Below are 14,332 nucleotides of genomic sequence, written 5' to 3' on the forward strand. Positions count from 1 at the left end.
AGACTATAAGAGCTAGAGCCACCAAATTTGGTATGTATACTCGTGTATTATGCACGCGTACAGAGTTAATTGGAATTTCGGCCACGCCCCCTTACGCCCCCAGGAATCACATAAAACTATTTTTCTTAAAAAGTATAACAGCTAGAGACATCAAATTTATTTTGTATACCCGTTTAGTTAGCGCGCAAAAACTGATTGTTCAAACTTTTTGCCACGCCCCCTTACGCCCCCAGGAATCACATAAAACTGTTTTTCTTAAAAAGTATAACAGCTAGAGACATCAAATTTGGTATGCAGATTAGCTTGATAGACGCGCAGATATTGGCTATTTAAAAATTTTGCCACGCCCACTTCCGCCCCCGCAAATTAAACAAAACTGATTTTCTCAAAAACTAACAAAGCTAAAGTCACCAAATTTAGTATGTACACTGGCTTAGTATGCGCGCAGGGTACATCTATTTTCATATTTTGCCACGCCCACTTCCGCCTCCATATTTAAGAAAAAACCGATTTTCTCCTGTAGATTTTTGACTATCGCATTCAAATTCGGCAGACTAATTATTCTTATCTATTTCTACAAAACTACCGAATTTTATTGAAATCGGACTAGAAACATGCAAAATATGCGTATGAACGTATTTTACAAAGCAGTCCACAAGGCCAGAATTGGCCGTTGGCTAGTGGCGGCGCTAGAGTGCTCGTATGTTCGTAGAGTGAGCGAGATAGCACATACTATGAAACATGTAAAAACAATTTAATAGACATACATTTGGTTTTCGAAATTTGAAATATTTGTTTCGCCTGGTGTATGGTATACCCAAGTCGACGAGTCGACTTACTTGCTTCATTAAGCTTGGCATTGGCATTTCTTTCACTTTCAGTTTTCAAACAATGGGTTTTTGCATGCTAATATCCCAAGATATCATCATTATCACCACCGTCATTATTATTGGTAACATCATTATGATCATCTAGGTAGCTAGCTGGCTGGCTGGCCGCCTTTCGTCAAGCAATTAGTTCCATTAGTTTTTGGCTGGTTTTTTCTTTTCTTGCACTGCGGTTTCGTCTACATTTCCCCATTTTCCTGTTGCGGCTGCTACTGTTTTTTATTGTTAGTTCCGTGTCTGTTTAACAATTTTCTTTTTGCCATGGCGTGCATATTTTAAATATCTTTTAAATATTGTTAAATTTTCGTTAAATATTATTTGCCAGGCACCGAAAAACCATATGTTGTAATCTATGTATAATATATTGCCCAATCCACAATTATGAGCTAATATTTATTAATGAGGCGGTTTTTTAATCATCTTTCTTCATATCTTTTTTGGTTTGCAAACTTTTAATTTATTGACCGCTCATCGGCAATTGTAAATTCGTTGCAGTCGAAGCGCCATCTGTTGAGTGAAGTGTGTACTATTTTCTGGGTAAATGACTTTGTGGCGTGTAAGCACTTTACTACTCCAATTGATGATGACTGTAATGAACATGATGATCATGATGATGATGATGATGATGATAATGGGAATTGGCTATTTGTTCAGCATTTTGTTATGCCCTTAACTCGAATGCTGATTTTGTTTATTTGCTATACAATTCAAAATGCAGCAGGTGACGCCACTTGATATGGAATGAAGGTTCTTCATGTCATCAGCATGCAGAATTTAAATAAATAGTTTAAGCTTTTATATTTACATATTTATATTATGCAAGTATGCAAGAGATGACAGGGAAGTTAACGAAATAGATCAACACATTCTACTGAAATACACTAGAAATTAAATTTTTACTTAATCTACTTCCATATTTTATCATATTCAACATTGGAATTTTACATGAATCAATTCGAAATTTGGATTTACTTCTCTTTCTAAAGCATAAACCTTTCAACGCAAGACATAAATCAAACCTTGTGAACGCATTTCAGTAAGTTTACAATGTGTCGTACTACTTTTTTGATTTTTCTATACTAAAACAAGATTAGTTCTGTTTTCAGCCACGCCCATATGCGTGTTTATAGTTTAATTGCTACATATAGCCTTAATTTGACAGGTAAATAACTAAAAATTTCCATAAATCAGTCAGTAATACAGTAATTTATTAGCATATATATAGTCGGTAAATCGTTGCATTTCTATGGTAACTTAAAACTTATCAAGTTTTAATAATTGCGTTGGGCCACACTAATTAAACAGCTGTTAAATAGAACACAATGCAAACTCAATTCCTACACACGAACACACATACACATATACATATGTACTTTCTGAATGTTACGGGGCGGGGTGTGTAGTGGGCGGTGGGGTAACAGCAAGGCTACGGGGCAAATTTTCCTGGGTGCTCTCTCGCTTCTCTGTGAAACGCATTGCCAATATGGGGTATGAGGATATTAAGCATACGCAACGTTGCACTGAAGTGCGCTACGCTTTGTCAATAATGTATTTAAAATGCCATTTGTGTAAATGGATTATGTAATCGATGAGCATTGTTGCTAGCTTTTACTCTATATAGATCTGTCAGGATGTATATGTGTGTATGTGTGTGTGTTCATATTTGTATTATTCTGGCCTAGCCTGGCTTGCTGATAACGATATGTAGGAACATTGGCATTCATACGACTCGTTCACGTCGCGTTCAATATGTACACATACACAACAAACTGATTCACATACAAGCAAATTGATGCCTTAAGCCAAATATAAACACAATAAAACCCAACAAACCACAACAACAATGAACTTACACACACACACACTCACACACATAAACAGAAAGTGAGTGAAACACATACATATATGACTTGCAGAGTAGGAATATATACGAAGGATTGGCATCTAGAAGGCAACCAAGTTAGGAGGCAGTTAGTCAAGCATGAGGCGAGAGAGCTAACTGCAAATTGTATGAGCTGAAATTTGCCTGTAAGTCGAGACCGAGCATAGGGCTCGAGGCCACATTCACGGTATATGTCTGTATGTGTTTGTATCCTTCCCTATCTCCTGTAACTTGTATCTAAAACGTTGATAACATCGCATTTCGGTAGCTTAAGCAGGATACACACACACAGACACACTCCATACAAACAAGCAACAAGAGGGAGTCAGGCATTAGCTGCAATAACTTTGACAACATTGGCAGGCAACATGCCCCTGATTGATACGGATCGATGCTCGTTTTACCAGAACTCAAACGATAGCTGGCTATGCGGATTATATGGCAAGCACTGCAATAAACTCTGACCATTGACCAAGCCATCGTAAAGGATGCATCTTGGCATTTTGACTTTCTCAGACTTGAGGCAAATGGGAGAAAGCATTGCAAACAATTTAAGTTGCATTTTTCAACTGGATCTGATTTCATCAATGTCGACCTAAACAAACCATAAGCTAAGTGGGCAAAAGTATTTTCAGCCTTTAGACTTGAAATTGGTTAATAATAAAAAAAAACATTGTAATTGTTTTACTGCCTAAAAGATGTTTACTATAGATTCAATGCTGTCGTAAGTTTCGGTAGATATTCCCAATTCCTTTGATAAGACTATTATGCAGAATAAGATATTTATGAATTTTTCTGAATTTCTAATCAATTAAAAGGATCTTCAATCAGGATTTAAACCTATTCCCGAATATTTTCTTCCTTCCTTGTTAACGAAAAGCTTTGTCCAATTATAATATTATAATTTTTTTTATTTAATCAGCAAGTCAAAAAGTTGACCTGGTTTATCTTTCCTTATCTCTCTAACTTCTGTCATAATATGTGTGCAATATTTTGTTGGCCATTTTTATAGACCATTTTGTTGTTATTGCTGATGCTGCTGTTGCAGCACTTAAGAATATACATATATATGTATATATACAGATTACTTGTATATTATGTCAAAGTAAAAAATGCATTTTACTACCTGTTAGCCTGGACCAAAACTCCATCTCATTCTTCTTCTCTCTCTTATTCTATGGTCGTCTCGTCTTGGTTTTGTTATTGTTGTTGTTTGCACTGATTTAATGCCAGGGGGCGCTTCTGGTTGCAGCAACGGACAAGGATGACGACAACGACACAATTTTTGCTTTATGCTCCACAAACAGAAATACACACACACACACATACACTGGCACACACATTCAGATATATATATGTATAATAGAAAAACTCTTCACATGGCCGGAGATATTGCGCATACGCCACGTTTCAGCTTTATGTCCATGGCTAGTGTCATGTGTTTCACAAAAGCTTTTTGAAGTTGCAACAGCAGTAGCAGAGCGGTAGCATAGATAAGCTGCTCCAGCAATTGCTGCATAACTTCAGGCGAATATCCTTAAAGAGAAAGAGAAAGAATGGACCACCACAACCATTGCTCGCGCTATATATGTATACTTATGTCATAAGCATCATAGAACGAAATCAGACCGAGAAGACATCAACACCATGTAAGCCCAGACAATGGGATAGAGAAAGAGTGCGTGTGTGTCTCTTTCTCTCATTCTCTTTATGTGTGTGGGGAAGTGAGAGAAAGAGGAAAACCACAGTCTAAGCTTATTTAATGCGCGCATAAATTATGCCTTCTGCCTCTTCTATCCCTACGGGCAACCCAACCACACCACCACACAGAGAAAACCTTTCGATGCCCTGGTCATACTCAATTATTTTAGATTATGTTTGGATTAGTGGTCAACCAGCTCCATTCCGTGGTTGAATGTGCTCCCTCCTCGCCAGGGTTATTGCACTTTATAGTCATTGGAATTTTTTTTGGACTAAAACACAATGGGACGATGACAGCTCTTAGTTTCCTTTTTTCCACATACCTTTTAATCGCATGGGTATGCCCATAAAATAAATTCATAATATCAAATGATTGATATAAGTGATTTATAGTAATTTGGTGAAAGTTTTACACAGTCTACTAACAGTGAAATTTAGTGCCAAAAAAACGAGAAAGTTGTTCATCAGGAAGTCATTTTAATGTCGGGATTAAAATAATATTTATTATATTTATATATATAGTGATTGTCCAAAATTCCAGTTTTTCTTTATTGTGATTTCCTCAAACTTCAGTGAACTTAGGATTGTGTTCGAATAACAATTGTAGTAAGATATATGTTAATTTATATATTTAAGCAAGGGAAACAAAGGACCATGACTATTTAGCATTCGCCGATATCACTAAAGCTAAGCAAACTTGGATGGCCATTTTTTTTCTTTCTTAATACAAATAAACAAATATTATTATATAAACTATGGATGTTACTAACAGGTATCGTTTTGTCGGCCCCAATACCCTAAAGTATAATTTTTTGTTTGGTTTTTTGAATGAACGGCATGTAGTTGCCTTCAATCAATATTTAATTGACCCATTTGAAGGCATAAATTACGCTAGCAAAGCAGCCCAATGTGCCACTAAAAGCATTTCTCCTCCTTCTCCCACTCTGTGCCTCTCTTTATGACTCTGCAGCTTTTGGGTTCTTTTCCCGGGCATTTAATTTATATTAATGTTACACTCGTTCCATTTCACTCTCTTGCACACTTTTTGTGTGCCTGTCTCGTTCTTAAATTAATTTACACGCGCGAATCTGCAAATCCCAAATGCCTAATAAAATGTTTGCTTCCCCATTAAATTGGTTCCATTTGGTGGACTACCTGTCAGACGAGAGAGAGAGAGAGAGCTGTCTGTCTGTTTGTCAGTCTGACTGAATGTTTGTTTTTGTGTGTGTGTGTGTGTTGTCCCACTCGCCTGTCATATTCAATCAGTTTTGTTATGCAAATAAATTGATAAATACAATTTGCGTTATACATTTTTGTTAGTCCTATTCGGTATGTAAATTGCATTTAAATTCGATTTCCAAAATTAAATCAAAATCAAAATCATTTTTAATTATGATATTTTTGGGCAAATCATTTGTTGCAATTATTATTGGTATATCTGGTAAATTAATTGAAATTACAAAAATAATAAATGCAAAGGTAAACATTTAGCTGAAAAAAAAGGTTTGGGGTGGAAAGGGTGATTTAAAATCTTGGTCTTTATAGCCTTTGGGGACTGGCAAAGATTGGCCCACATATGCTTGGATTTACCCATTTCATTTTTCTGACCCGCTTTACTTTGTTAATGCCTATTCATATATAGAAGCTTAAATGCCTAAAACCACAATTCTGTTTTTTTTTTCTTTTTTGTTTCATTTCATTTCCCATTTCATTCCTAACCTCAAAAAAACTCAACAAAATGTATAAGCGCATAAAGAAGAACAGGCAACGACACGCTGATTAAATCAAATAACTTATGGCTTAGCCTCTTAAAGCCGAACGAAAACTCGAACTGTTGAACTGGTGAACTACAGGCTATACGTATATGTATATATATGTATAAATATATATGTATGTATACATAGTAGGAAGAGTCCTTTTCCGTTGTGGTCAGTGTTTCGGGCAACGGAAATCAGCGTTGCCCAATCTATGTGCTCGTTCTGGTGGTTGTGTTGGCTCACTGTACTTCATTGTGTATGAAATTTGCTCAAATGCAAGCCAAGCAGAAGGAAATTGCACACAAACACACACACATATACACACAGATACATATAGACGTACATAATGCTAGATTTTGCCCTCCTCCTTATTTTTTATACCCTACACCCTTGGGGTATATTAAAGTCATCAAAATAACAAAACCAGACAAAGTAAGTCATTTGTGGTCTTAGAAGAAATATGTGCGAATAGTTTTGATATAATTATGTCAGTTTATAATGAAGCTCTAAGATGAGAATATATATTTGAAAAGCATTGTTGTGTGTGATCAACTGTCAGCTAAGCTAGAGATTTATAGAAAGAGAGATAGGCAGAGAAAGAGAAAGATGTCAGAAGCATAAGCTTGCCAAAGTGATCTCTGCCCTTTCTATCGTAAAATGTCCTTTTCCAACTACTCTATAAATATCTATTGTTAGGCAAGGTAACTCTTAGTCGGTTTTCTAGTTTGCAATACATTTTTTTCTGTTTCTGCTTGACTGCTGATGGGGCAAATCTTTGTTTTTCTTGCTGTTGTAGTTGGTGGTGCTGCTGCCATTTTTGTTTAGCCATACACTTGAAAACGTTTACTGCCCCAATCTGAGTGTATATGTGTGTGGATGTATGTACGTCTTTTGTTTCAATTGCTTTTGCTTGCGGCCAACGCAGATTTCGAACATCTTCTGCTCTATGTCGTATCCGCATCGCATCCCTTAACCCATATCCGTACTGTATGCCTCAGCATCCACAGTGATACCATCTCACCATCTCTGTCTTTGTTTCCTCCATTCTATCTGCTCATCTGGTTTATTGCAATTGATTTTGACGCCGCTGTTTATGCGATTGAAGCAATCTGAACTGTTTAATCTAACTGCCTCACAACAATTGTGTTTGTGTAAGCATTTCTAGTGCTGATCAAATTTCATTCAATTTCATTCAATTCAATCAATTTGTATAAAACATCAAAAGTGGAAATTGGAAGAAGGGGCGGAGGGAATACAAACTTTAAAGTAAAATTCTCAATTCTCAATTGTAGGTCAACAATTAAACCTGTATATATGTATATTTGTATATTTATATGCATACTTGCAAATCACAAAACTTTAACTTTAAATAATTTTTAAAATTTTTCTCTCTTTCACCCACTGACTTTTTCACAATTTTTCCATTTGCAGTTATGTGCATGGCATTGGGTCGGAAACCCGCAACTCGCTTTTCCATTTGCATAATGGACGCGATATGGTCCTGGTCACCACCTGTCGGCATGGCAAGAGTTGGCGTGAGCTGCAGGACAATCGATGTGATGAGGATAACCGGGAGTATGATAGGTAAGTCATTTTCATTCCATTTCATTTCTTTTCCTTTTTTGCTTTTGCTTTTCCCGCTGCTGCTGATGATGATGATGACCGCGACAGAAGAGGGAACACTCAAAGCTGGCGGGGGGATATGAAGAAGAAACCGAAAAATTGTTTCTATCTGTCATTAGGTCGGCAAAGTAATTTGTTTAGTTCTCTCAGCATTGTGCTAATAGCTGGGCACACTGGGCCACGCCTCATTCTACCGCCATTAACCGCAGTTCTTGCTGCCCGGCTTCCCTCCTACCCTCCTTCCGCTTTACTATCCTGCTCACTTCCACTCTCCTTCTGCCTTGTGATTAATGTGCAAAAATCCAACTTGACAAGCTCATTTAAATGGCACGACACTTGGGCCAAAAGCATTTACAATGTCAATGGTTTCGTTTCAAGCATCACTAAACATCCCAAAAAGACCAGGGATGCCCAACCAAATCAACGAAAGGAATATACAAATCTCTGTCTCCTCAGAAAACATTATTATGTGAAGTGAAGGAAATTTAATTTGAAACCCTGAAATATTACATTGAATACATCAACATTTGGTAGAAAAAAATAATGTATTTAAGGGACACTCCATCTTAAAGGACTCCTATAAGTAAAAGGTTGACAAGACTTAAAAATCAAGATTCAATTAAATGGGTTAAATTTATTTATTCCATGTTTTGGTTTTGGCTAAAAAAAATGGTTTTATAAAAAGTACTAGATCTTAATTAGTGCCTCTTTATCTTTAAATATCTTCAGTGATTTAAGTTACAAGCTCATCTGACTTTGCTAAAGAATTTCAGAATTGTAATAGCCATACCATGTCTTAAACGCTGAAACTAGTTGGATAAGTCCAATAATTTGGAAAAATCTAATCCAATTGTTTATATTTTTGTAGGTAATTAAAAAGGTTTATAAATTCATCATCATCTATTTGTGTCGTATTGATGTCAAACAGTTTTATGTAGACAATTGCTTCGACGATATAAATAAGTGACTGGGAATTAGCTCCTTTTTCTGGCATTCAACTATTAAAGTGGTTTTGTGATTGAAAGTGTGTCCATGAAGAGTCTACAGTCTACTTAAGTCATAAATAACAATATTTAATTTTAATATATTGTCGGTATAATAATCTAAAAGATGATAACGAGATTACTTTTACTTTTCTAGCATTAAATTAGTTGAATTATTCATTAAGTATCCATCCCTGACTTTACATCTTTACTCTTACTTTCTGGCAGTATGCACATGGAAACTTTTGCTTTGCACACGCGTCTCTATCTGTACTTTTGCCGCTTCATCTGACTTGAATTGAGTTTTCTGATTTTTCTGCTGATTAGAAGATGTCACTTAGAATACATTACCGTTTCAACTGGTTACCTACCTACCTACCCATCAAGTGGGTTTTATTTTTAAACAATCAATTGCCTTATGCCAAAAGTTCAAATAGAAAAGTGTCAACGCAGTGTTCACCTTTGAATCTTTCACCTTTAATTGAATGTAATTTTTCATATTTTCATTGGAGACTTTTACCTGATTCTTTTTTTCCAATTTGCTGCCGTCTGTGATATGTCTTCTGTCTGATGTCTGCTATCTCTTGTCTACTGTCTGCTGTCTCTTCCAGCAGTAATTTGACATGACTTATGCGACAAATCTGCTTTGGCGTCAAGCGTCAGCGATTTATGCCCTATCTGCTACCTACCGTGCCACGCCCATTTTAGTCTTACTTCCTGGTGAGTCCGCCATGTCCGCCCATCAACTTGCTCCCCTTCTTGACTGTTCTACATAATCAAGCAAATTGCTTTCCAACTCACATCATTTTTTATCAACGTGGCGTCGGCCCTTCGTTTCATCTGAAACTTCGTTAATGCACCTGTCAGATATAGTGTATATACATATGTATGTACATATGTATGTGGGTATATAGATAGATACATATATATATATTTATATATAAGTATATATGTTGAGGAAATTGCATAATACCTTGGGTATGCGCCAAAGATTTTCTCTTTGCTTTCTTTGCATATTTTACAATATCTCAACTCAACGTCAAAAGGCTCATGAATGTGGATCTATGGAGCTGAAGGTGGAATTGAAGCTAAAGCCCCAAAAGCCTGGGAATGGTAACTTGCTGGTCTGAACTAGGCTGTGGTGGTCTGGAAATGGGAGTTAGTTAGTTGGCTTGAGTTGAGCTTCTGTGTGTTTTTAGATGAGTTTGCTCTGCATTAATATGCAAAACGTTGCATAGTTGTTGGTTTAGTTGTTGTTGTTGTTTCTATTGTTATTACTGTTACCACTGACGATGAGGGTCCAGAGATGAGCACGTGGAATGAAGTGAACTTAAAACAAAACCAAAAAGTCATTCGATTTCAACACAATGACATCGAAATGTGCAAAACTTTTTGCGTTTTGCCGACACAAAAGCAATAACAAGACTCCCCATCAAAAAAAAAGAAGTAGTCAACAAAGCATCAAAGCTTATTAAAGTCACTTGAAGAGAGCAATCAGAAGGATGGTCGAGGGAAAAGAGTAGGAATTCGACATTGTGTATATAAACTTTGTCAATAGAATTTGTATGAATTTTATATTTTTAAATTCATAGAGCAGAATAGACAAGTCATTAAGACTGCAAAACGAACAGAATACTAGATGAAAATGAAAGTAGTTTCTTATACAAAGAAAACAGAAATACTAATTGTAAGTATATTTAATACTTGGAAAATTATATTTCATTCATTCAAATACAACAAGCAAGCCGACAAGATTAAAAAGTTAAAAAAGTTATTTAAATTGTTTATGACTATAAGAGTAGAATCTGAATGAAACGGTCTTTTCTTTAATTTGAAAATATTTTTGAGTAAAATCCCAGCCCCAATTACCCACAAAATAAGTCAAGGTGATAGCAAGGAACTTCACGGAAACTTTTGATGTCTACCAACTAGAGTAAGCGTAACTGATAACTTAAATTTAATTAGCTTTTCATCTGGTAATCTGAAACCCAATTTAAAACATATTGCAAATTGTTGCCAACAACCTTGAACCCCATTTGCAATACTTGCACGTGCAATTTACAACTTACAACTATTTACACAAGCTGCAGGCAAACCAAAGAACAAAAAAAAAAAAATGCAAATTGCGTATTGAAATACGCCAAATTAAAAAGTTTCGGAAATTGTTAAGCAAAATTAAAGGCGTCGGCTGTTAAAAAGTTTTACTCAACGACCTTGAAGAGAAAACACACACACATACTCACACACTTGGTAAAGTACACACACACACGTAATCGTTGTTGCACCAGTTGCTGCTGCTACTTGTGCCGCATGGCGTATACGTAATATCGTCGCGTCTGCTGTCAAATTGTGTGCGAAAATAGAAAAGACAAAGACTGAAGTAAGATGCAGAGAGAAAATGACAGTAAAAGTAAAAGTTTCTCATACTCAAGGACATTCATGTGGCAACGAGACTCATTATTTTCTTATTGCACTTTTACATGTTCCTTGTTTTTTTTTTTTTTTTTGGTTTTTTGTTTTTGCTCGGCTTAATACTCTTTAAAACTTGCTGACCTCGTATCAGTTGACGAAACAATGGTAAAGGTCTAAATGGAAACCTTTAGCGTGCTTTTGTCATCATCATCAACATCATCATCATCGTCATCGACATCGAACAAACCCATCAACAACTTTGTTGGCATCGGCTATCCCTCCTAAAAGCATGTTACACTTTTTCGCTGTTGCCCTGTGGCAAATGCATTGATTGTGTTGTTGTTGTTGCCGCTGCTGCTGTCACTGTCACTGTCATGCAACATATGGCAAATGGCAAAGCAACAAAAGCCATTGACGCCTTTGGCTCATTACAACGAACATCGAACGGAGAGGAATAGACGGGGCAGACGGGAAGACAATGGGGCAGGGAAACAACCAGGCAGCCAGCCACTAGCCGCGTTGCCGCAAAAAGCGACAGCAACAAATTTCATTAAAAGCAGCTCAAGGTTTTTTTTTAAATGCAGTTGTAAAAGTTTTTTTTTTTTGCCAAAACTTTTTAATGGATTTTGCGATAAATATGTAACGTTTTTCTATGGAGAATAAGATATAGAAAATGACGCAACTTCAAAAATATGAAAAAGATTATAAAATAACTCAATATATTAAATATTTAGAAATTTATGAAAGAAAAAAACAATTGAGCATAAACAATTTCTTATCATCTTAAACAATTGGAAGGTTTATTTACAAATTACAAATGCGGACTATAATTTATGATATTTATTACATTTGAACTCTATCTACACCGCCCGCTTTACATATCATACTCCTATATGCTTAGAAACGTTTTTTAAGCCTTTAAACCCTTTTAAATCGCCCCCTCTCTCACTTTTTTATCTCTGACTCATTTCTAGGTGATTTAATATTAAAATATATACACGAAAATTTCAAAGCTGCTTTATTTCGGTTTACTGCACCTTTATTTTCCCTTGTGCAACTAATTTTAATGTAATTTCTACTAGATGCAACTAATTTAAACATATGAAAGCCAAGAATCTGTCTCACTCTATCTCTCCCTTTTCTTTGGTAGCTCATTGTAAGAGCTCATTTCTATTCTCCTCCTTCCCCTTGTCTGCCTCTACTCGTATGGCCAGCACTTTATGCATTTTTCATAATGTAATTTCCCAAGTAATAAATTTTCTGCCAGCATCATCATTATCAACAACAGCAACAACAACAATGGAAGCCAAAAGGAAGCAAAAGAGAAGGCGCCACCGAATGGCAAAGTTTTTCAGGTGCAGTTGCCATTGCACCTGAGTTACCCAACCCAACGACGCCTCCATTTCCATTTGGCCCTGCTTGCACATGCATTCCTTTTGCCTCACTTTCGCTGTCTCATTTTCAAACGTTAATCTCAGATTTCCACATAAATCACTTGAAAAAAGCGACACACACATACACACCCATGGCAGTTGCAATGTAAGGGAAAGCAAAAGGAACACCCAAGTTGGATCCAAGGAGCCGTACTCCCAAAAAAAGAGAAGGCAATTTCTTTGAGTACCTACTTAAAATTTTTTTTTTTTTACCCATTATTACGTCTCCATCTTCTTTTCCCTTGCTCTGGGTGTATACATATATTCATAGGTATATACATATGCATGTGTGTGTTTGGCCTAAAAGAACGCGTGCCAGGTAATTGCTGGTCATTGCATTAATGCCCAAAAAAATGTGCAGGCAGTCGAGGTGGTTTACTAAACTAAAATGTGGAAATGAACTTTTGTGACCCCTAAAAGTTAAAAAAAGACTTCAAAAGCAACAGTTGTTGCATGTAGTCAAAGTGTAAACAATTTATTAATCAATAAATATATACCAACAGACCTAGTAAGAAGGTATTATATTTTTTTCAAAAACGGCCTGAAAATTTGAATAAAATATATAAATAATAATTGAATGTCTCACTCACTCACTCTCCCTCTCACTCCAATCCTATTTCACCTCCATAGAGATAAAAGAATTGTTATTGTGGTTGTCTAAAACCAAAAAGTTTTGGTTTTTTTGGCTTATATGTTCACGTCAATATCACTTAAATACTATTTGATTACGAAGGTTCGATGGAAAGTGTCAACCTCACCCTCACTTTTGAGAGTTTGTTGTTGTTGTTTTCAGATCTTAAGCATAAATTCAGGACCTTTAGCCCGAAGCTATGTGCAGCGAATATGTAAACTCTCTCTATTTAAGTAGGTTTTTATTTGTCCTTTTTTGCATGCTTCATACGCACTGTGAGCTGCATTTCGATTGCTTTTGGTAATAGTTGAAAAAAAAAAAAACAATGAAAAGAAAAACCGGAGGGCCGGGGCTAACTTCGACCGCGTCAAAGTTTGTATACCCTTGCAACTTTTTTGGTAACTATACCATTACCTATTAGCCATCAATGTGGAAGAACGTTTTATCTAAAAAGGCTTAAGCTTGAGAAAAAAGGCCTACAATCATAGGAAATAACGAAGATATTGATCAAAGTCACTGTTTTCCACCGATCGTTCCTATGGGAGCTATATGATATAGTCACCCGATCTTTATCAAATTCGGCACAGTCATTAACATATATATTAAATTAAGAAATGTTTAATTTAAAAGCAATCGCGTTAAAAGTAACGAAGTTATTTACAAAAGTCACTGTTTTCGATCAATCGTTCCTATGGGAGCTATATGATATAGTCACCTGATCTTGATTAAATTTGGCATAGTCGCTTATAGGCGTAGTAAACTCTCTAATATTAAGTTTCACGATAATAGCATAGAAAATAACGAAGTTATTGAGAAAAGTCACTGTTCGTGACTTTGGGGTTTGTATGGGAGCTATATGATATAGTGGTCCGATCCGGCTGAATCCGAGATATACAACGCCTGCAGTATATACAAGCCTACGTGCAAAATTTCAGCTCTGTAGCTCTTACGGTCTAGGAGGAGTTTGCGTTGATCCAGACGGACGGACGGACGGACATGGCTAGTTGAACTCGTCTCGTCGTG

The 14,332-nt window shown here is 36.2% G+C and overlaps 1 protein-coding gene across 1 annotated transcript in view; it reads left to right on the plus strand.

Moving 5' to 3' along the window:
- ttv (exostosin glycosyltransferase 1 ttv) overlaps positions 1-14,332 on the plus strand; it is a 70,752-nt gene that overhangs the window by 23,717 nt on the left and 32,703 nt on the right. Inside the window, exon 2 of the mRNA XM_068291054.1 lies at positions 7,659-7,811. Coding sequence (XP_068147155.1) covers positions 7,659-7,811 — 153 coding nt within the window. The remainder of the gene's footprint in view (positions 1-7,658; positions 7,812-14,332) is intronic.

This window comes from Drosophila tropicalis, unplaced genomic scaffold (assembly GCF_018151085.1).
Source record: "Drosophila tropicalis isolate 14030-0801.00 unplaced genomic scaffold, ASM1815108v1 contig_593, whole genome shotgun sequence".
Classification (NCBI taxonomy): Eukaryota; Metazoa; Arthropoda; class Insecta; order Diptera; family Drosophilidae; genus Drosophila; species Drosophila tropicalis.